General features: G+C 43.6%; 1 protein-coding gene and 1 pseudogene across 1 annotated transcript; one reads left to right on the top strand and one right to left on the bottom strand.

The window, feature by feature from the left end:
• Positions 1-5,108: 5,108 nt before the first annotated feature.
• LOC131413299 (gamma-soluble NSF attachment protein-like) lies at positions 5,109-8,337 on the bottom strand (annotated as a pseudogene).
• Positions 8,338-9,204: 867 nt separating this feature from the next.
• On the top strand, positions 9,205-23,521 carry MUC21 (mucin 21, cell surface associated). The gene is made up of 4 exons (XM_058553875.1): positions 9,205-9,312; positions 20,264-20,406; positions 22,111-22,921; positions 23,271-23,521. The coding sequence occupies exons 1-4, from the start codon at positions 9,205-9,207 to the stop codon at positions 23,457-23,459; spliced, it is 1,251 nt and encodes a 416-aa protein (XP_058409858.1). The 3' UTR covers positions 23,460-23,521.
• Positions 23,522-24,951: the final 1,430 nt, after the last annotated feature.

The following is a 24,951-nucleotide window of genomic DNA, read 5'->3' as shown; positions in this document are numbered from 1 at the left end:
AAAAGAAATTAAACAAGACATATTGTGGGAGCAGCTCTCAGAACCCAGGAGTCCATCTGTCCCAGTGCCCAGCTCCCTATGACCATGGAACTCACACCAATTGATCTTACTTCTCCCAGAACCCTGGCCCTGGCAAACTTTTAATTCTTCCTGAAACTTCGTGTTCCATTGAGACACCAGGCATCAGCTCCCCCTCTGCAGCCCATCTCTCCTCTAGAACCCCGGCATTCTAGATAACAACTTCCCATGTGGATTATTTCAAGACGAGGAGAGGGAAATTATCTGCTGCCTCCTGCATTCTGGTGCTGCTTCTCTTTGGAATACTGGGACCTGGTGAGTGAATTATCCACCCATCACAGAGGACATGGAGGCCACAAAAAGTCAGGAGACAAGGGTCCCTGTCCCAGGCACTCTGCTTGCATATTCTCATTCTTTTTCTGGAAGCAAAGATGGTGAACTTCTTTTTGCCCATTTCTGTGAAAGTCAGTACTGACTCTAGCCCCCAGTGACCGTGATTCTGACCCCCACCTTCACCTTGCAGCAGATCCACCTTTATCCTCTCCCTCTAACCCTCAGCTATAAGCATGAACACAAATAGCAGCTGTGTTTTGATTTCCCTTAGAATCCTGGAGAGTAATAGCTGCTTGATAAGTGTTTTGTATCTAACTTGAAAATCCCAGTTTCATTATCATACTTAATTCCATATTAGAGCTAGCCTCCAAGTCTAAATAAGGCCAAGTCAAATAAAAATATCCCTTCCAGAAAATAGAAAAAAGAATACCAAAACTCACATGGGGCAACAAAAGACCCCAAATAGCTAAAGCAATTCCAAGAAAAAAGAACAAAGCAGGAGGCATCACAATCCCTGACTTCAAAACATACTACAAAGCAATAGTAATCAAAACAGCATGGTACTGGTACAAAAACAGACACACAGATCAATGGAACAGAATTGAAAGCCCAGAAATAAAACCACACATATACGGACAGCTAATTTTCAACAAAGGAGCTAAGAACATACAATGGAGAAAGGAAAGTCTCTTCAATATTGGGAAAACTGGACAGCCACATGCAAAATAATGAAACTGGACCTTCTGCTATCGCCATTCACAAAAATTAACTCAAAATGGATCAAAGACCTGAAAGTGAGACCTGAAACTATAAAATTCATAGAAGAAAATATAGGCAATACACTATTTGACATTGGTCATGAAGGAATCTTTTCGGATGACATACCTACCCAGACTAGGGAAACTAAAGAAAAAATAAACAAGTGGGAGTTTATCAGATTAAAGAGCTTCTACAAGACAAACGAAACCAGAATCAAGATGAACAGACAACCCACCAGCTGGGAGAGAATATTTGCAAAACATATATCTGACAAGGGGTTGATCTCCATAATATATAAAGAACTCACACAACTGAACAACAAAAAAACAAACAACCCGATCAAAAAATGGGCAGAGGAAATGAACAGACACTTCTCCAAAGAAGATATACAGATGGCCAATAGGCACATGAAAAGATGCTCAACATCACTAATCATCAGGGAAATGCAAATCAAAACCACACTAAGATATCACCTCACGCCCATTAGAATGGCTATAATCACCAAGACAAAAAACAACAAATGTTGGAGAGGATGTGGAGAAACAGGAACCCTCATACACAGTTGGTGGGAATGCAAACTGGTGCAGCCTCTATGGAAAACGGTATGGAGATTCCTCAAAAAATTAAACATAGAGATGCCCTATGATCCAGCTATCCCACTACTGGGAATCTATCTAACGAACCTGAAATCAACAATCCAAAGAGGCTTATGCACCCCTATGTTCATTGCAGCATTATTCACTATAGCCAAGAAGTGGAAGCAACCTAAGTGTCCCTCGACAGACAATTGGATCAAGAAAATGTGGTATATATATACAATGGAATACTACTCAGCCAAAAAAAAAAGGCAAAATTGTCCCATTTACAACAACATGGATGGGCCTGGAGGGTATTATGTTAAGTGAGGTAAGCCAGAAAGAGAAAGACAAACACTGTATGATCTCACTCATATGTGGAATATAAACCAACATATGGACAGAGAAAACTGTATTGTGGTTGCCAGGGGCAATGGGGGTGGGAGGTGGGCACAAGGGGTGAAGGGGGACATATATATGGTGATGGACAAACAAAAATGTACAACCCAAAATTTCACAATGTTAAAAACTATTAAAACATGAATTAAAAAAAAAATCCTTCCAGAAATGCTGCCTAAATTTAGATACTTGGTCAGCTATCATAATCCTTGGACAGAAACACACGTGGAGGGATCACAGAGACCCCTGGGGTATGGGAGTTGTGAGTGAAATTAGCCCAAGGAGAAGCAAAGTCTGGGCTCCTATGTTCCTAGCCATTTCACCTGATTTCTTTCCTAGACTCCTTCAGAATTTCAAGGCTCTCTTCTTAATTATTAAAAGCCAATGTCAAAAAACTTAGAAAGTCCCTTCACTTCCCCTGTGGGGTGAAGGCCTAAAAAGGGAGTGGCCTAAAAAGGTAGGTGTGGAATCAACAGAAACAGGTTGAATAAACAGGAGGATTTTTGTGGTGTTTTTCTTGCGTCCTCCCTCTGCTCTTTCCCAATGACTATCTCCTGGAGACCACTGTCTTGCACATCCTGTTCTCTTTCTCCTCCCAGCCTCTCTGTGAGCCTGTTCTTTTTGAACTATTATTGCTGCAGATGACTTCCAGACTAATCTCTAGCCTGTCTGTGTGCTGAAATCCGGTCCTCTATTTCCAGGATTTTTTTTCCTATAACATCTTCACTTGGATGTCATGTCATATTGAACATGACACTCACATGTTCATTCAGCTCCATTTTTGGAGCATCTGCTCTGGTCTGAAGATACATCAGTGAACAAAGCAGTGACAAGTCCTGTCTTCGGAGAGCACACAGTCTAAAGGGAAAGGCAGACATCACACAAAGTAGGACGCACAATAAAAGAGTTACAAGTGTGCAAAAATGCTGGCAGGCACCGCCTCATCTTCCCACCATCAGGTCTATACAGTTATCCTCATCTGCATCCCTTCTCTCCTTCCCTTCTCCCCCCTTACATGGGAGGAGTGTCCTTCCACCTGGGCTTGGTTCCCCTCCCCCGCTACCTGCCTTCTTAGTGGGTTTCTCCTCCCCCTCCCACACTTTATCCTTCTCCCTCCCCAGGGTTCTTCCCATCAACATCTAAACAAACTCTAGAACAGTGTGCACAAGAATCACTTGGAGGAGATTATTTTTATTTGTTTATTTTTATTTTTTATTTTTATTGAGACATGGTTGACATATACCAGTTTCAGGTGTACAACATAAGGATTAGATATCTGTATGAATTGCAAAACGATCACCACAGTAGGTCTAGTTAACATCCATCACCACACACAGTTACAAAAGTTTTCCCTTATGATGAGAACTTTTAAGGTCTATTCTCTTGGCAACTTTCAAATATACAATACAGTATTATTAACTACAGTCACCATGCTGTACGTTACATCCTCTGACTTACTTATTTTATAACTGCAAGTTTATACCTTTTGACCCCCTTCATCCATTTTGCCTACCTCCCACATCCCACCTCTGGCAACCACCAAGCTGTTCTCTGTGTCTATGAGTTCTTTTTTTTTAAAAAAAGTTTCATGTATGAGTGAGAACATAGGGTACTTGTCTTTGTTTGACTTATTTCACTAAGCATAATGCCCTCAAGGTCCATGTTGTAGTAAATGGCAAGATTTCCTTCTTTTTTATGGCCGAATAATATTCCATTGTATATTCATGAGATTATTTTTTGAATGCAGATTTTGCTCCCTGTCTCTTGGGGTTCCCGAGTCAATAAGATTGAGGTGGGGGGTCTCCAGGCAATCCTGATGCCGGTGGTCCAGGGGCCCCATTTTGAAAAGCTCTGCTCTTTCAGCATCCATCTTAACAGCTCATATCTTTCCCAGCTCTGCTCTCTCTTATCGCCAAGTTTCTTGAAATAGTTCTGTAGAAACGCTATCTCCATTTCCCCATCTCCTACTCACTGTGTGTATGTTTCCTTTGCAAATTTTACCAGAGTAATTCATGCAAGTAGTTTTAAAAGTCTAATAGTCCTACAGGCCCCTTATAAAAACAAGCCACCTCTGATGCACCCACTCCATTTCATGTCTGATTCCTGCTCTCCAGAAGCAACAACTTCCAACTTTCAGCTTTTTCTCCTGGTATTTGCACCTGCAGATTTAAATATCATGCCCATAGTATAATTGCTATTTATAGGTTTTTAACAAAGACCTAAATGCATCTTTTATTGGGCTAAATACTATTGTAAGGCTCAAAATAGCTTCCTGTCCCAATTTTGCCTCTGAAAATATTCAATAATTTAGATGTATCCAATATCACAGGGGATAAATATCCTTTTCAGAACAAAGCAAAACAAATTTTTAAAATTCTAATTAACTTTCTTATCAGTAAGCTTCAGTTTTAGCACCAATTATTAAATAAAAAGAAAAGAAAATTCTTGAATAGTAAATGACAAGAGCCCATGAGAGAATATCCACGCCTATTGCCCTATTTGTTCGGAATGTAATTTATCCAGAATTTGGCTCGTAAATTTAAAAATCAACTGTATTAAAACATGACAGTACATCTCCTGTTAATTCCTGCTTATATCTTAGGAAAACTCTTAGAGAAAGAAAAAAAACATTTCACAGATAGCGGACGCAGATGGGTGATTTAGGGACTTGGTAACTAAAAATTACAGTCTTTATTAGCATTTAAAACCATGGCTGCAATGAAGTATGGAATGCTCTTAGATAAGCTCCAAGTCCATGAAATGGCATGGCAGATTTTTTTCTTTTCTTTTTTGCAAAGCAAAATACTAGCACAGTCCTCCTGAATATTCATCTTCTTCATCAGCTCTGTGGTGAGGACACAGGCTTATTTCCTCCTCTTACTCCTCCTCGTCTTGCTCTCTTTGTAATTCTCCTTCTAATTCTCCTCCTCCTCCTTCTTTTTCTTAATATTTTTTATTGTGGTAAAATATGCGTAACATAAAATTTACCATTTTAACCATTTTTAAGCGCACAGTTCAGTGGCATTAGGTACATTCACATGGTTGTGCAACCGTTGCTGGTGATTTCTTCTTGATCCCCCTCCTGGAACAACCACACTCAGGCCCAGTTTAGCATAATTGCCGTCCATGTACTTGAAACGTGGAGACGCGCAGACGTTGGACACTGCAGCTTGGTCTTGCCGCTCGTACCCTTCCAGAAGCTGTTCTAGGGCAGCACAGCTGTCACTTCCATAGACCCTGGTGTGCTAGAGCTCTCCCTGACACAGCTTTCTGTGGCCATATAGTCATTTCTGTGTAGGTGAACCAAGACTTGAGCAACTGTTTCCTTATAACCAGTTGGATAATTCTCAATTTCCTTATAAATATTTTTTTCTTTCTGAATAGAGTGCTGCCTGATCAATGCTGCATCCTTGCACTAGCAGTCTTGAGGCTTTTCCTAAGCATTCAACTGCCTGTCCAAGTGTTCCTCATTTTCAGGCATGTTGGCTGTCTGTTGATACAATTGTACTGACTTTTCTGGATCTATGTTTCCTACGAGATTTCCAGCTTGTTCCAATGCCTGCTGTGTTCCAATGCCTCCAGAGCTGCTATAGAGGGAGTGCCGTTTTCTAGAAACATCATGCTGGCTTTCTCAATCAGTTGGTAGCTTCTGCATCTCCTTCAACATCATGCTAGTTTGCTCAGAATCTCTGCTTTTCCATATTCGGAAGTAGCACTGTCATAATCGGGCTTCCATTTGAAAACAACTATTTCTCTGCTTTGGCAAGGTGTTCAGCCCCTCATTTCTCTTTGGGCCACCATCTCCACAGTCCATCCCTAACAGAGCCTCTTCCTTTCAGGCCCTGAAAAAGCTCCCGTCAGCTATTCTCATCAGGTATAGATTTTTCATTTCAGACATTATCTGTTTACTTATTCATTGTCTCTCTCTCTCACTTGAATATAAGCTCCATATGTACTTTTTTGCCACTGCATTCCATGCCTGGCACTCCACGTGACTCATAGAAGATTCTTAAGGAACACACATGTATATATATATTTTGGTGAGGAAGATTAGCCCTGAGCTAACATCCATTGCCAATCCTCCTCTTTTTGCTGAGGAAGATTGGCCCTGGGCTAACATCCGTTCCCATCTTCCTATACTTTATGTGGGACGCCTGCCACAGTGTGCTTGATAAGCAGTGCGTAAGTCCATGCCTGGGATCTGAACCTCCGAACCCAGGGCTGCCAGAAGCGGAGCACGCCAACTTAACCACTATGCCACCAGGTCGACCACATTAAGGAATACTTTTGAATGAATGAATGAGAAGTACTGGATGCAGAGTGCCTAGCAGAGAGAAACTTAGACTAACCTCCCAGATTCTTCTCTAATCCATTCGCACTGCTACTACTTGGTCTAGACTTTGTACTAAAAAAATAAGCAAAAGAAAGAAATCAAGTAATCTTCCCAAGGATCTTCCCCTCTGGCATTTCCTTGTGTCTCTTCACTGAGAGAACTTTTACGAACTGCCTAACACATCAGTTCTGACCTTGACTGCCTACAGAGCCCTGCAAAATCTGGTCTCACCTCAACTTGACCACCCGACTGCCCTCAGTTGGCGCATGAGAACCTGCAGGCTTTCCTCAGGCAAGGACAGCATGCTGAAAGCCCCAAAGAGTGGAGGGGGGATTTAGATTTGAGGGTGTCTGCTGAAGCAGCCCTCCCATCTTGGTGTGAGCTTCTCATTACTTCGACCTAGCCAAGGGAATACTCCTGGGAAGATCAGTCCAGATGACTTTGATGAGGCATTCAAACAACACATTTTCTCCTTCCTCTGAGCTCCAACCCTCCTTAGTGTTGAATCACACAAAGAGAGATGACGTGCAGTTTCTGTTTGGTTGCCTCCTTAACATGTGTTACACTTAAAGATTCACCTAGGCTAGTATAGTGCCAAAAAGATAGCTGACAACTCTGATTAGCAACGTTCTGGAAGGAAGGAAAAAGTGCAAAGGAGATTGATCAAATGATTCATTCATTCAATACAGAAGCACAGCTGAATCAGCAATCAGGCCCATAATATTCACATTAAAAAAAAAAAAAGGAAGAGGAGGAGAAAACTACAAATGCTGCCTCTAAGGTACGTTTTCAAATAAAAGGTTAACTAGATACCAGTGGTTATGCTGACTTAAAGGAAACAGGAAAGAGAGATATGCACAATGCTCCTAATTAGATATGAAAAATGCAAAAATGAGTGCCATACCTGAATATAAATTGATGTATTTCAGGGAGGACTACAATCCTTGGGTCCACCTCAGCCTCTGAGCCCTCCACATCCCTGACCATAGCTTCTAGGCATACTACCAAGGCATACAGCTTCTAGGCATACAGCTTCTAGGCATAGTACCAAGGCAACCACAGCCCAAGGGACCACTGCAGAGTCTGTGTCCACAATGGGCTCCATCACAGGTTCTCAGAGCAACTCAACCTCTCAGACCATCACAGCCTCCACCACAGCTTCTGAGACCACTATGAGCCCTGAAACAACCACAACCATCACCACAGCCTCTCAGAGCAATACATCTTCCAGAATAGCCTCCAAGATCATGTTCTCAATCACAATGTCTGTGCCAACCACAGCCTCCAGCACAGGCTGTAAGACCACCATAGGCTCTGAAATGACCACAACCATCACCGTAGTTTCTGAGGTCACCACACCCTCCGCCACAGCATCTGTGCCCACCGTGATCTCTACCACAGCCTCTGAGAGCACCAGCGCCTCCATGATAACGTCTGTGCCCACCAGTCTTCACCATAGCCTCTGAAACCACCACAGGCTCTGAGACCACCTCAGTCTCCTCCACAATTTCTGAAATCATCAGGTCCTCCACTACAGCATCTGTGCCAATGACAGCCTTTATCTCACCCTCTGAGACCACCACGGCCTCCACCACCACCTCAGAGACCACAATGGCTGCTAACACAGCATTGATACCACTATAGTACTATAGTTTCCACTGAAGCCCTCATGACAACTGCAGAGTCTATGCCCTCCACAGCCACCCCAACATCTACTGAGACCACCACAGCATCTGTGCCCACCAAAATGCCCATCACAGCCTCTGAGAGCACCACTTCCACCACGACAACATCTATGCCTACCACAGTCTTCATCACGGCCTCTGAAATCACCATAGGCTCTAGGATCACCATAGCTTCCACCACAGCCTCAGGGACCACTGTAGAGTCTATGTCCACCACAGGTTCTGAGACCACCATGCCCTCAACATTAACATCTATGTCTACAATGGCCTCTTCTTTAGCCTGAAACCACTATAAGCTCTGACACCATCATAACTTCTTCCACAGCCCCTGAGACCGTCACAGCGTCTGTGTCCAACATAGCCTCTGATAGCACCACATCCTCCATGATAACATCTGTGCCCATCACAGTCTTCACCAATGAAACCACCACAGTCCCTGTGACTACCATAGCTTCTACCTCAGACTCAGGGACCACTGCATAGTCTGTGCCTACATTGGCCTCCACTAAAGCTTCTGAGATCACTACAGCCTTGATGATAACTTCTGTGCCCATCAAGGCCTCCACCTCAGCCTCTGGAACTACTGTGGCTTTCTCCACAGCCTCTGAAAGTACCACATCCTCTATCAACACTTCGCTCTCCACCACATCCTCTGTAACCACCACAGCCTCCACTATGGCCTCTGAGGCCACTGGCAGCTTTGTAAACTCCATGGCTTCCACCACAGGTTCTGAGACCCCCCATTGCCTCTACCACAGCCTCTGAGAGCATGGCAGGGTCTTTGTCCACCACATGATCTGTGACCGCCATACTCTCTGAGACCACCATGACATCCACAATAATGTCTCTGTCCAAAACAGTCTTCACCATGGCCTCTAAGACCACCTCAGCTTTTACCACAGACTCCAGGACCACTGCAGAGTCTGTGTCCACAATGGGTTCCACCACAGTCTCAGAGACCACTATAGAGTCTGTGCCCACCAAGCCTTCTACCTCAGCCTCTGAAACTACCGTGGCCTTCTCTGTGGCCTCTGAAAACACCACATCTTCTATCAAAACATCCATGTCCACCACGTACTTGGAAACCACCACAGCCTACACTATGGTTTCTGAGACCACTGTAGGCTTTGACACCTCCATGGCTTCCACCACAGCCTCTGAGACCCCCACTGCCTCTGCAACAGTGTCTGTGCCCAAAACAGCCTCAACCGTAACCTCTGAGAGCATGGCAGTGTCTTTGTCCACCACACACTCTGAGACCACCAAGCCTCCGCTACAAGGTCTGAGACCAGCATGGCCTACAATACAGCCTCTGAGGTCACTTCAGAGTCTGTTAGCAGCATGGCCTCTACCATAGTCTCTGAGTCCACCATGCCATCCACAACAGCATCTGTGAGCACCACAACCTCCAGGATAGGCTCTGAAACCATAAAGTCCACCACAGCTTCCTCATCAGCCTCTCAGCTCACCACAGATTTGTCTACTTTTTCTGTGCCCGCTGCAAACAGCACCACAGTTTCTGAGACCCTGACTGTCTCAACCACAGCCTCTAAGAGCACCACAGGCTCCTTCTCATCATCTGTGCCCACCATATTCTCCTCCACATCTTCTGGGGACACCAAAGCTTCCACCTTACCTTCTGGACCCACCACAGCCTCAGAGGTCACCACAGCCTTCACTTTGGCCTCGCTGCCCCTCTTCGCCTAGACCTCCGCCTCTGGGGCCACTTCACTCTCCACCAGTGTCTCTAGACCTTTCACAACGTCTTCTGCCACCTTGCTGTCCACCAGGGCCACTGACTTTTCTGCTCAACCCATCACCAGCACAGCTGTATCAGGTACTAACTACCACATCTACTCTAAGCGCACACATTTAACTCCAGTGACAACCACCACATTTTCATCTGTTTCTATCATTTCTGCTGTGGACTCTAGTCAAGCCATCACACCTGTTAGATATAATTCTGTTTCCTCTTCTTCAATCCTACTTATCTCTACTCTGGCCTCACCTCCTTTTGTCTAGTGTCCATCATTTCCATCCCAATCAGAAATACTTCTTTGCAAATTATCCGCCCCCCACCAGTTAATTATACTCCATCACTTCTGCTGACAGCAAACTCACCTCAACTCTGTGACAACCATCCCCACTTGTCAGATGCTCTCACTTCTATGTCAAGGACAATCAGCTCTACTCCATCCACCACCTGTGGCACCACCACCTCACCTTCAATATATTGACCCCTCATCCAGGGGTTGCAAACTACACTTCATGGGCCAAGTCTTGCCTGTTTTCTGTTTTTCCAAATAAAGTGTTGTTGGAACACAGCCATACCTATTCAGTTACATCTATAGTTGCTTTCCAGATGCTTTGCATAGTTATGACAGAGACTATGTGACCCAAATAGCTTAAAAATTTATCATCTGACCCTTTACAGAGAAAGTTTGTCAATCTTTGCTCTAGTCTAAGACCAGAATGATGTTTTTTGTACTCTGGCAGTGCTCTGAATAAGATCACCTCCGCACTTGCCATCAGCACTCATATCGGATCTGATTCTACCCTTTTTGTTCTGAGCCACCCACTGCTAGTCCAGAGAGTGACACTGTTCTTGTATCAGTGTAGCCCCTTCTGATCTAAGCACTGCCATAGCTGCTGAAGCCTCCACCTCCACTCTGTCTTCTGTATTAGGTCCTCCCACCTGTTCTGAGTCCACCCCGTCCTGTCCCTGGGGCCAGCTTCCTCCATATGGGTCAGGTTCTTCCACATCTGTTCCGAGCGCACTCACTGCGACTTTGTTGACCACCATGATTGTGTTAGATCGTGTCTCCTCTGCTGCTAGCCATGGCCACTGCCTCACCTGTGAGTAAACCTGGTTCTATCGTCTCTTCCTCCAGCACTGTCCTTACACCCAGTGACTACATCACAAGAGTGGCAGACCCTATCCCTTCTATCCCAGCCCATTCTCCTCTATTTGGGTGGCCACTTTTGAAATTGAATAAATCTTCCACTTCTGTATCAATCACTATCACATTTCCTCAATCTTCTGCCTCCACCAGCACCATCAGTGGACATATTGTACCTTCTCTTCTCTAAGACACTCACTTCTATTCTAAGGACCATGGCCTCAGATAAATCACCTTCTACTATCTCTCCTACCACCACAACACCTCTCCTCAAACCACCACTACCATAGGTATGTTGGATTCAACCCCTCTGCTCTAAGTACACCTGCCTCCCCTTTGATTATCTCCACTACAAATGCATCATATTGTGTGACCTGTTTCCTAGGCACCAGAACCACTGGAACCAGACCAACTACCCCCATCTCTGTCACCATGGCCCTTGGAATGGACTCCATGACCCCTGCTACCAGCAACACCATCCCTAGACAGCCTCTAATACCTCTGGCCTGGCCACATCCACTATTGGAGCATTATCTACCACTTCAGTCCCAGGTACCAGGACCTTCAGGACAGGATCCACCCATGGGCCAGCCACCCCTCTTGGAACCAGCACCACCTCCCAGAAAACAGGCCCCGTCACCACAGGCACAAACACAATTAGCGTGAGCCACACGCCAACAAATATGACTAAGCCAAGTGGATATTTACAGCCCTGGGCCATCATCCTCATCTCTCTGGCTGCAGTTGTGGTTGGTGTTGGGCTGCTGGTAGGACTGAGTTTTTGCCTGGTGAATTACTGTGCATGGAGATGGGGGAACCCACCTAGAAGATAGATCATGAGTGGGAGTAGAATAATAGGACTAGGACCACTAGGATATTCAGAATGAGAGAGCAGTGTGTGGAGAGTCACACATATCCTAGCTCAGCACATAAGAGAGCAGGAGCAAACCTGTAGTCTGATTTATCAGCTGGTTGCAACAAGGGAGACTGTACACCAGAGGGACTAAGGAGCTTCTTACCAAACTATAGAAAAGGGTCATGATAGTATTGGGGGAAGTGTGGAATTTTGGTGAGAATTAAATGAAGCAGAGTTTTAGTAAGCTCAAGATAAAACAGGGCTGGGTGAACAAGGTCAACAGCAGCTCTGGACCATGAAGTGGACCGTTTCCTTGGAAACAACGTTACAATAGACGTGGGATGCTGTATTCAGAAACTCCTTATCTGCCCCTGGGTTGGAAATCGAGGCTGCGTCTCTGTGTCAGAGTAACTTAGATTCTCCAGACAAGAACGGGATATTTCCTTCTTACTGACATAATTTCAAACAGCAAATTTGGATAGTTTACGATTTTAGAGAACTATATTTATCATTGACTAAATCACTGAAAGTGAATAAGTCACTCAGAGAAGGGGGCTGTTATGATGCTTTACTGCTGCAGCGTGTCCTTGGGGAAAACATTTTTTCCAGTGAACTTTGGAGCTGGCTTTATCTGTGTTGTTATCCCAGCCTGATGAATGGTGGGGTAGATGGTTACTGTCTCAGTTTGATTTCTACTTTCTCACATAGCGTATTATAAAGACCACAAGAGGGAGAAAGACGGAAAATATAAACGATAGATGTAGTGAGAAGTAGAAAAAAAGAGAAGAAAGGTGAAGTGGAGACCCGAGAGAGAGGCAAGTGTATGGGTGTATGTGGTACGAATAGAGAAGAGTCAAGAGGATAAGGGAAGTGTGCCTTTTATAAAACAGTGTATCTTTTATAAAATACCACTTGGAAAATGATCTCTAGAAAGTGATGACTGTTTGGGACCCCAACAGGTTTTTCACTTCCATTATAGGTATTACCACATGCTACTTCTGGGGGTGAGGGGGTAAGAGTAGGGACTCTTTTTCCGTTCTTTCATGATTTTACCCAAGTGAAAAGAAATTCACTTTTCTAGGTACTCCTTAGCACAGCTCAAATAGGCTGTAAATTTCAAAATACTTCACTAAATACTAAGGGCAGATAACAAAGAAATACTCTTAGCAAGAACAGAAGCCACAGAAATGCTCGTGTAGGACAGGCTTCTGATGCTCTGAGAGACGACACGTTTCGAGGCCCGGAGCCCTCTGCCTGTCTGTGGCAGATGTGAAAGCCACATGCCAGCAGACTGCATTTCTGCATTCTATTCTCCATCTTAGTCTTAATCTTCTATTCTAAAATATTTTTCTTTTCCTATTTTAAAAACCATATTTATATTTTTCTATTTTGGCTGGATGTATTCCTGGAAATGAACTTCAACATTTGTAGGATGAGCCAGAGTAAATATACCATAAATAAATAAAAACTTCATGCGCTAGCCACAAATGGTTGGCATAATTTGCATTCAACTTACTTGAGTTGCTTATTTCAGATTGTCCGATGTTTCCTTATGGTGAGAACAAAATGAGGCTCACCAGCCATAAGCAATCTTCTAAATTTTTAAGATAGAGATGTAATAATAACAACTAGCATTTTATTAACTGTTTGCTAAGTGTGAGGTCCAGAGCCAAGAGTGCAAGAGGGCATTGTCTCTCCTTTAGTCCGCTTTACCACCTTCCAGGCACGTACTCTTAATATCCCATTTTACAGAGTAGGACACTGGAGTCAGAGACTGGAGTAACTTGCTGAAGATCACAGGGTGAGGCAGTGGCAGAGCAGGGGCTTTAAACCAAGTCCACTCGACAAGAGAGCCTGTGCTCTTAGCCGCAGTATGTGAAGCCGGTTCTCCAAGCTTTAGCTCTTTATGGCCCTTCCCTTATCTTTTTTTAAAAAAATTGATGTATAACTTATGAGAAGTGTGCAAATCTCAAGTGTACAGCTTGATTAATTTTAGGTGTGTACACACTCATATAACCACCACTCAGCTCAAAATATTAAACATTTCTATCATCTGAATAGTTTCCTTTATGTCCCCTCCCAGTCAATACCCACCCAACCAAAGGGAACTACTATTCTGACTTCTATTTTATGAACTCATTTATTTTCACCTGTCCTCATGGACATGCAACTCTCTTGGTTGATTAACATAACAAAAGACTCCCTATTTCTGAGAGTCTCTACTCCCTAGGTACAGGACATGGATTTGCCCCTGTCTTGAAAGTTTAGCAGCGTGTAACCTTACCGAGGCATAGAGCAATGATCACAGTATTCACATAGAGAATATGCAAGTGCAATAGTTAGAAAGGCTGTTTTCTCAGAGATGTGAATAAATAAATAAATGAGAGGAAGAGAGCCAGCAGTATCAGACACACGCAAAAAGAATGAATGAGAAGAGAGAAAACAGACAGTACTGAAAAGTGGAAATTTATGATTTTTGACAATCTTGGGACAGTTTAATGATATGGAAGGAAAAGATTTAACTCATATTTTTTTCTCTTTTAGAAGGACTTTTCTTTTCCTATGATAGATAGAGGCATTTATAACTTTCATGACCACAGAATTGGCCTTTGTCTGGACCTGGACTCAGGACTGGGCTCTGGAATGTTCCACAGCCTGGGAAATGAACTGGTTCATGGAGGAGCCCATGGCTGTGGACACGAAGTGGGCTCTGGTGTGGGCCATGAATTGAGCCTCAGCCATAGTGTGTTTATGGCATGAATTCTGGTGAGACTCACGGACATGGTGGAGGCCATTACAATAACCATGAAATGGATCACAGAAGAGGCTGCCGAGGAAGCCATGGAGGAAAAGGGGAGTATGGACATAGACTGGATAATGGGAGATGACATGGAAAAGAAAATACTGGGGAAGAGGGGTGTAATGGAGGAGAAGGCAGTGACCATAAAATGGGTTGGGATGGGCTTCCAAAAGGTCTTCAGGGAATTGGCCATAGAGATGGTTATGAGCAAAGTCAAGAAAAAAAACAGAAAAGATCACAGTGAATTTGACCAACAGGGCAGACAGAAAAATAGAGAGTGGTTCTGGAGGAGACTTGCAGCCTCATCAGATTTGCATGTGAGCTCAGGTAAAAATATCCCCTGAGCTTAACCATAGTTCAGAACCTCTTAGGAGGTCACCATGACTCATTACAGAACACTTTCTCTTTGATCTCTCAACATGCAAGTGATAACTGTGCCCTTTTCGCTTCAGAGTTTTACTTTTTTGTTTCCTCAAGATGCAATGTGACAAGTAAGAAGAAGAACGATATTATTACAGCTTAATAATAATAAAAAAAAAACATAGTATATGTGGTAGCAAGGTGACTTGCTTACTTGTTTATCTGTTTGGGCATTATTTTCTCTCTGATTTCCTTTGTTTATGAATGCTTACTATGTGCTAAGCATTGTATGAGGTGACTTTAAATGCACTATCATTGAATGACTTTGAAATTTATAACCTCAAAACAATCTTTTGAGAACTTCCACTTTTCTGGCAATATAGTGGAGAAGGTACATTACTCCTCTTAATGAAAGCAACAAAAATTGCTGGATAATATTGAAAAAAATCTTTATAATTGTATCAATTAGCTGGGTAGATAGTAGGTAATATTTAGATCAACAACCAGGAGAAGGTAGAGACTCAGAGAGGTTTAGGAGAGCTTGAACCAGCCTTTACACATTGAGGGCATTTGCCAAATTTGGTGAATTTAAGCTTACCTTCTCATAGCCTTTTAGCACTTAGAGTACAGGAGACAAAGTCCAGGACATGCATAGGAGGTAGAGTCTAATAGGAGACCCTAAATAAAGCTGAGACCTAAGAGGGTGAAAGCTTCAGTGTATGGTTAAATTAGAATAAAACAGCATTGCTCCTCATGCACTTTGGGGACTAAGGAAAATGTCTGTCTGTAAACTTGACACTGAGTGGAAGGTGGTGATAAATCTCCCTGGAGAATTTTTATTTGCATGACATTGTTCCTTTTTAAAAAAAAAAAAAAAATCAGAGTAAGGCAAATTTATGGAATCATTTTGTAATGAAAGCAAAAACAAAACAAAACAAAACAAAAAACACTCATAGAGACCAATAAGATGTTTCTTAAATAGAGGACAATGTCAATCCTTTCATAGTCTTTTCTTAAATCAGCAGCCTAAGAGGACAAAAACAACCAGAAGGTTAAAAACACTGTTGAGTTAAATTCTAAGACTTCCACAGAGAAACAGATGTAACAACTATCTTACTGGATTCTGAAAAGAAGACTTTCACACTCTAGACATCTTCATTGAAAGATGGTATCCCATCAAGGATTATCTTGGCAAAATTATGTCAGTTGATATTTCAGGGACCCCCAACTGTGGAAATGGTTTTTGCCGCTAGTTGAAGGGGCAGATTCCCAAGGCAGTGGGAAGTCACGGTCTAATTATATCAGGCTTGAATCCTGACCATGGAAAGGCACACAGTAGTGTTACCTGGCCCACTGAACCCACAAGGCATTAACTACAATCATGCTCAGAACAAGCCTAACATGCTCTCTTTAGCTTACAGGAAACCACAAAGAGAGGAAGGAGAAGGTGGCTGAGACATAGGTCAAATCCAGTTAAAACCACTTGAAGGCAATATGGCAGTCCGACTTGACCTGACAGACCCCACAGCTCATTGTACCCTCATTGTAATACATTACCATGTTATAGAACACACCCATCAATGCCATGACAGTTTACAACTGCCATGGCAATGACAGGACATAACCAAATAAGGAAAGAAAAGAGGTGGCACACTTGCTCCCCAGAAAAGCTTGCCCATTTCCCTGAATAACTATGAATATTCCTCCCCTTCTTTACCTAGATCCCTTATAACAGCTGCTTAATCACCGCAGAAGCTGAGAAGTTGATTTGTGAACTTTGTTCCCCCGTCTCCATTCTTTGGTCATTGAATAAAGCTTGTGCTATTGAATGCTCAGCTTTGGTCACGTTTCAAAGTTGCAACACCGAACAGAGGAAGAACCCCAAGAGGAAGAGCAAGAGACCCTTCCTTGGGTGTCTCCCCAGCTGGGGAGAGAGTTCAATTGGTAACAGTGGGAATTCTGTAAGCACTCATTGGCAGCCTGATCTTCACTAATCTGATGTCTATTCTTTCTTTCTTTTTTTTAATTGAGACATAACATTGTATTAATTTCGAGTGTACAACATAATGTTTCAATGTTTGTATACATCCTGAAATGATCACTACAATATGTCTAGTTAATATCCATTTAGGTTTGTAGCTTCAAATCATACAAACTGTGTAGACAGAAAACCATCTTATACCCACTCATTGTCCTCCAGGTCTTCTCCTTTGGGAAGATTCTTCCTCCCTACTTCTTTTTCTCTTCTAAATGCTGTGTGACAAGTAAGGAAAAAATCACTGGGACGTGTTACAAATTAGAATCTCAAAATACACCTGGCGTCTGTATATTTATGTTTTGATGTGTTTCTTTTTGTTTTTCCTTTGTCCTTTATTATTACATGCTTATTATGTACCAAACACTGTGCTAGTGCCTTTAAATATACCATCATTTTCTTCTCAAAACAATCCAATGAGAACTTAAATTTCTAGCTCTGTAATGGGCTAGGTGCCTTGACTTAAAATATCCTGAAAAACTTAAAATGATGGACCAAAAATTCTTCTTAAGTGAATCAGTGAACCAGCAGGCAAGTAAGGAATCCTAAAATTAAAGACTCAGTTAAGGTAGGAACCCAGGGAGGTAAGGAAAGTACTGAAGCCAACGTTTGCCAGACCCAGTGAACTTCAGCTTCTTGTTGCACAGCCTCCGTCAGACCAGCCCAGGTGGGGCCTCTCACGGTAGACCCTCATGTAAATCTGAAACCTTCAGGGAGAGTGTAAACTAAAAATAACCCCACGCATCCTCTAAGGAAATGCAAGCAAAATCGACTGTCTCTAAACTTGATGCAGGAAAAAGGAGGAGAGGAGGAAGTATCTCTGGAGAAATAACTTGTAATCACAACAATACTTCACCTGGTTTGCAGCCTCAAATCATGCAATCTAAGTAATTCAAAAGACTTCAAGCCTACCATTTAATTTAAAAAAATCTTTTAATGGTAATGCCTCCATAGGCTTGGCCAAAACATGCAAGTTCTCTGTGCAAGATCATACCTTCATCTCAGGCTTCAAAGAACTTCTACAGATAACATTCCAAGAAAAATAAATTCGTAATCATAAATCTCAAGTCACAAATGAAAACAGACACCATAAGTGAAAGCCAGCAAGAAACAAAACAAACCAAAAGAGATAGCAGGATCAGATCCAAAAAATCTGTCGCTATTGGAATTATTAAACACAGAGTATAAAGCAAGTAGGTTTAAATGTGTGTCATAGCTTTATGGCCCACTAATATTCACTCTCCATCTTTAACAATAGAATTCTTAAGATTTATTGCGCACATGTACACTCAGCTAGAGAGTATATTTCCCAGTCTCTTTTGCAGCTTACTGTAGCCGTGTGACTATGTTCTGGCTTATGATGTGGCAGACGACAATAATCTCTCATGAAGTTAAAAACAAGATAGAATTAAAATACTTGACAACATTATGGTATGACTTAGGAGATGGGTAATAAGAATTAAAGTGCTACAACGTCTTTGTATTGTTTTGAAGGAGAGTAAAGATGTTAATTACATTTAAACTCTGATAAGTTAAATATGCATTTAAAAAAATTGTAGGATAACATCTAAAATGTGGAATTTGGACTTGAATTCAGGACCTCTGCTTCTGAATAATTCTAAAGGGAAAAAAAAAAAAGTTTCTTTCTTAGAGTGCTGTCAGCTTTTCAGCCACAGAATAGGATCGCTGGGAGTCCAGGACCCATCCTGTCACTGACTGGCCCCTCACATTTAAGGCTCAGAAAATGCCCATCACAGCTACTAGGCAGACCCATGTCTGAGCCTTTCCCAGCACACTGCATCCTTTCCTGACTCTCAGACTTACTCAATCCAAGCTCCTTCATGTCTCCAGCCACGTCTTGCCTGCCAGCTTCTTTCTAACAGGTCTTACATGTTGGAGATGTTCGTTCATCTACAAATAAACTATCTGACTTGTCGCCTCTCTCATGAAGCTTCTCCTCATTGACAGGAGAATTGAGACAGCTGACTTCAGTCATACAGACTGTGTGCTGGAACTCCCATCAATCCCACCCCCCTCACTCTGGCCACAAGATGCTCTCCTCATGAACTCCCCAAACTTCTGCTTATTTGGATCTGTTCAGTCATGCTTATTTAGCTGACTGTGTGTCCTTTCGGCTGCTACATCCATGTCCGGACCCAACTTGAAGCTCCTAGAGGACTCGGACTTTATATCTCCCTCCCTCAACAGACTTGACATCTTCTAATGTGGTGCTTATGGTACACCCTACCGAGAGACGCTTCCTTAAGGCAGATGAGGAGGAACATTGAAGGATCCCAGAGTGGAAAAGCTCCTATGAATTCCTCTGAAAACAGACAAGAGGGGAACTCCTATGGTTGAGGGTCAGGAGGGGGCCCTATATGACCCCTTCACCTGTTCTGAGTCTGACTGGTGGCTTGTTCCTGCACATTCAACCTTTTCCCCATACAGTCAGCCTCCATGCTCCAGAGACCCCACAGATGGCTTCCTTAACCCCTGGATCTCTCTTCCTCTATTCACTCAGTGTGCATTGTTGAGGGCCTACTGCATACACAGGAATGCTCCATCTGTCTTCTGCGCATAGCCCAGGAGCCAAGATCCCTAGTTATTGTTCTCTTTTGGGTCTCATATTTCTGTTTGCTTGAGAGATGTGGGGTCCTGCCCACTTAGCTCAGTCCATTAGGGCTTCTTCCATGCTAAAGCAGGCACACAGGACTTCCTGACCAGAAACAAAAGTCTTGAAGTAGAACAGGTTTCTGGCCCCATCCCCTCCTCAGAGGGTGGGTCCCTTCCACTCTGACAACCTTGATCTTCTTATCCCTTTCTACTTCTTGCTCCACCCCAGCCCAGTGCCCTGCCTGGTGTAATCATGTCATTCTCCTTTCTGACCTTCCTTTTCACCCCCAGTCTATTCCTTCTCAGGCTCAGTATTGTTTTGCTACTTGCTCACAGTTGGCAGAAGAACAAGTCAACTTCCCAACCCCTCCCCAACCCATTGAAGCTATAAAGGCCCCTGCAGCTCTTCCATGATAAAGAAAGCGACAGCATCACATGGAGGAAGCCTAAGGAACCCAGGTGTCCAGCCTCCTACCTCCCCAGGCTAAAGGTTCTTCCCAAGAACACGTATAGGAAACCCAAGCTCCCAGAAACTCCAGCTTTTATCTCTTCCCCTTGAACTCTCTTTTCTTAAGAATCCTGTTCTTTGCCTTCTAGGTCTTGGCCACATCTTGGATCCAGGCATCTTGCTTGCCAGCCACAAAGACACCAGCCACAAAGACGCACATTGAGATGCAGAAGGGAAACATTCTCCTTAAGTACTGGTTACTGCTACATCTCCTACTTTTAGAAGATGGTGAGTGATTTTCTTTAAAAGTGGGTGGTTGAGAACCTTAGAAGGATTTGGGGAGATGATGACCACTACTAGGACTAGCTCTAGTTCTCCTCCATAGAGTGAGGATCATCGCTTTACTCCAATCGCTCAGTCAAATAATGTATCACCTGGGAGACAGTCAGAGCACAGTGGTTTAGACTGTGGACTCTGGTCTCAGATTGCTGACGTATGAATCATGGCTCCATCTGTTGTCTGTGTACTTTGGGTGAGTTGTTTAATTTCTCTGTGCCTCAGTTTCTGCATCTATAAAATGGTAATAACCTGTGTGATATGGCTGGGGGTTAAATATTAAGAACAAGAAGAGTTGACTGTTTTTAAAGATATCACTCTTCTATGCTCTACAAACTTAATTTCTCTCCTGTTCCTACCTCTGATTCAATATCAGCCTAAGTCAGCCTCAGACCAAGGAGAATAGGATTCAAGAGTCTATTTCCATACCCCATCTCCTATTGCAAAACTAGAAAACATGACTTCTTAAAGAATTAATCATTTTGAATCAAAATTAACCTTCCTATAATTTTGATTTATCTATTCTGTTCTCTAAAACTTCCCAGATCAAATCCACTCCCTCTTTCACATGTCACCCCTATTCTTGGTCATCTCATTTTTTATTTAGTTTTACTCATGTTTCTGACCTTCACCTCAATTTATACCCTATTGTAGATTTTTGGGGTGGCTTTGCAAAATAGAGCTAAACTCAAATCCTATGTTAGTTCAAATAAGACTAAGGAAAAAATATACATGTGCAGGGTGAAGTGATAGGCACCTATGTCCCAATTAGTAGTAAAATGAGCCAAAAAGGAGATAAATATAGACTCTGAAGAGGCTGAGTGCCTTGTTCTTCAGGGTAGTGAGGGGGAAAAAGTAGGCATAACCTTGACTCCAGCTGTACCTCCACGAAGGTTGAAAAGCTTCTCCATATCTGTAAATCTTGATTTGTAGCCCCCAATCCTGGGAGATCTTACACATTTAAACTACATATAGTTTGTTTTTCTCCAGCCTCTGCCATAGTGATCAGGAGCCCCTGGAACTTTCATGCGTATAGAATCACCTGGCCCCCTTGTTGAAGAGGCAGATACTTGTGCCCCACCTCAAACTCTGATTTGTTTAGTTTGGAATGGTTTGGCTAGGAATCTTTATGTTCAACAAGCTCCCCAGGTGATTCTAATGTAGGTGTTTTCTGAATAACATTCTGAGAAATATTTTCCAAGAAGTGAGCAATACTACTTTAAGAATCAATCAATCAATACATACTAGTTTCACCTGGGTCCTACAGTTCTTTTGTGATACTTTCTATCTGTATTAGATCTTGTACAGCAGAATATGGAATAAGCTTATCTACCAGCGAAACTAGGTCATGTAACCCTGGTTTTGGGGTGGGTGGGGATGGTGACTTAGCATCGTCACTAAATGTGCAGGTTCAGTAGCCTGGGTTCAAATTCCTGTTCTACTACTTACTAGCTGTATAAACTTGGGCAGGTGTCAACATTTCTAAGCCTCAATTTCTTCGTCTTAGCTGGTGATAATAATAGTATCTGTTTCATAGGGCTGTAGTGAGCATTAAATAAAATTATTCATGTAATGAATTTAACCAAGCATTGAGCAGAAAGTATATATGCTCAATATATATTTGTCATCATTTATGATTATCATCAGGCATAACCTTCAGTAATAGTAGCACAACTGTCATCACTGGATTCAGTGCAGCCTCCAGTGGGACTAGTACAGCCTCCAACAATGGATACAGTGTGACTGCCAATGGGACCAGCACAGCCTCCAATACTGGATCCAGCATGACCTCTGGAGGAACCAGCACACCTGTCAACACCGGATCCGGCACAACCTCCAATGGGACCAGTACAACCTCCAACACTGGATCCAGTGTGACCTCCAGTGGGGCCAGTACAGCCTCCAACACTGGATCTAGTGTGAACCCCAGTGGGAACAGCACAGCCTCCAATACTGGATCCAGCACAACCTCCAGAGGAACCAGCACACCTGTCAACACTGGATCCAGCACAACCTCTGATGGGATCAGTACAGCCTCCAACAATGGATCCAGTGTGACCTCCAGTGGGACTAGCACAGCCTCCAATGCTGGATCCAGCATGACCTCTGGAGGAACGAGCACACCTGTCAACACTGGATCCAGCATGACCTCCAGTGGGTCCAGCACAGCCTCTGATATTGGATCCAGCACAACCTCTGCAGGGACCAGCACACCTGTCAACACTGGATCCAGTGTGACCTCCAGTGTGACCAGCACAGCCACCAACACTGGATCCAGTGCAACCACAGGAGGCTCTAACATACCTCCAACTGGAACGCACCCAACTTCCAATAGAATTAGCACAAGTGCTACTACTCCTGTGAATGAAGTGAAGCCCAGTGGGTCTCTGAAGCCGTGGGAAATCTTCCTCATCACTCTGGTCTCAGTTGTAGTGGCCGTAGGATTCTTTGCTGGGCTCTTCTTCTGTGTAGTAAGTGCCTAATATGTGGGAAAGTGCCCGGGGGAGGGAGTAGGAGGAACGTAAGGAAATGGGATATGAATAGTACAGGCACCAAGTTGGGGGTGGGTAGGGAGGAAAGAAAGATCAGGAGACAGTTACTAAAGAGAAATAGCAAGGTAGAAATGGAGAAGCCAATCAATGTGCAGAGAAAACTATTAACTTGTGGAAAAAGGGGGCCACAAGAGGGAATAAAGCCTGGAGGAAGGAGCACGAGGTGATGGAGATGGTATGAAGGGGGAGAAGATTCCAGAAGGAGTCCACGGAGAAGGCTTGGGAGAGGGGAATACAATTCTGAAATGATTTACCCTTCTTTTTCTAGAGAAACTCCCTGTCCCTGAGAAATGTCCTTGACACAGCTGTCTACCGCACCCACGGCCCCAACCTTGGCCTGGGCTCTGGAGGTAATCGTGGAGTCCACCACAGGCCTAGGTGGAGCCGTAACTGGTTCTGGAGGAGACCAGTATCTTCAACAGCCATGGAGATGACAGGGAGTCACGACGGGCCCTGAGCAGCCCCTGCAGCCAGAGTGCCACATTCTTCATGGAGGAAGCTGACCTGGGGAACCAGAAACCTGAGTGTCCTTTCATTTGTCCCCAGGAGTCCCCTCTCAGCTTTGTCTGGGTCTCTGACAGCCCTTAGGAAGACACTTCCCCCCTCTCGCTTTTACCAGACACTGGAAAGAGGAGACTCTATTGGTCATTTTACTAAGAAATAAACGCATCCAAAATATGACAAAGAGAAGCTATGTGTGCACATGAGTGTTTGTCTACAGTGCTGAGCTGAATTTTCCAGTTGTATGAGAGAACCCCCATACTGTAATCCACTTGGCATTCAAATTCAGAGACCTCATTCCTATCTGTCCCCTTTTTCTAATCCTTCTTGCCCCAAGGACCACTGTGTTTCAGAGACTCACACAGATTGACAGGAGAATTGAATTGGGAGAGATGAGAAGCGAGGGCAGGTCCCAGGATTCTATGGGCTCATTGGTTAGACCTGTGGTCCATAGAGATTACACTGTGGCACATGGAGAACCCAGGGCATGACGAGGTGGAGAGGTGCAAGTACATGCGCCGTGGGGTGGGGCATGTTCACTCCAAGTCACAGTTTCCAGGGCATTTACGTTTGCTCCAGACCTGGGCTAGTTGTCAGAATGAAGGTGCGGGTTGACACTTGACTCTCTCAGAGTGCTTCCTGCGGAAGCAGAGAGAAAGTACTTCCTGTTTTACCAAGGGAAAGACTTTCTGGCCCTAACATTTCTGGCTAAGGTCTAACCTTTCGAGAGGTTCACAGCAGAGACATCTGGGGTAAAACATTTTAAAGAGATTGTTATGAATTCCCCTCCCAGAGGGGCTGCACATTTCCCTTTCATGGGTCCAGGAGAGAAGGCTACCTGATCCCACAGGTCTTGGAGGATAGAGGGGAGCTACTTTTGGAGGGTTGAGTTGCTCTGAATCCATGAGGCAGTGAGAGGGCTCTCACATGGGACATAGCCCTCAGGAAAGAATTAGCAGTTTGTTGGGGGGTTCACTTCAACTCACAGTGGTGGAAACTGCCCTGCCTTCGAACACTCATTGGGTTTCTCAAATGTCAGCAAACCAAACAGTTGATCTGAATCAATGAGGCCATGCTAAGCCCTATGCGGGATCATCATCATCATCGTCGTCATCATCATCGTCATCGTCATCATCATCATCATCTTACTTAAAGGGATCCAGCAACCAGAAGGAGAAGCTGAATTGAACACCCTGAAAAGGTGCCTCCCACCTCTGTGGACTGTGGAAATCATAGTGCGAAAAACATGAAAATAAATAAGATCAGGCCAAGGAATCCATTTAGATAATTAAAAATGTTAAAACATGCATTTTCAAGTTTAAAATCGTAATAGACAAATTGGAAGAGGCTGGCCACTGTTGAGAATAAAATTAGTAACCTGGAAGAGCAAGTGGGAAAAATAACTCAAGTAGACACAACAGTACAGAGATGAAAATCACCCAGAAAAT

Source organism: Diceros bicornis, chromosome 14 (assembly GCF_020826845.1).
Source record: "Diceros bicornis minor isolate mBicDic1 chromosome 14, mDicBic1.mat.cur, whole genome shotgun sequence".
NCBI classification, from domain to species: domain Eukaryota; kingdom Metazoa; phylum Chordata; class Mammalia; order Perissodactyla; family Rhinocerotidae; genus Diceros; species Diceros bicornis.
The sequence above is the reverse complement of the archived record's forward strand: the minus strand, read 5'-3'. Positions and strand labels throughout refer to the sequence as shown.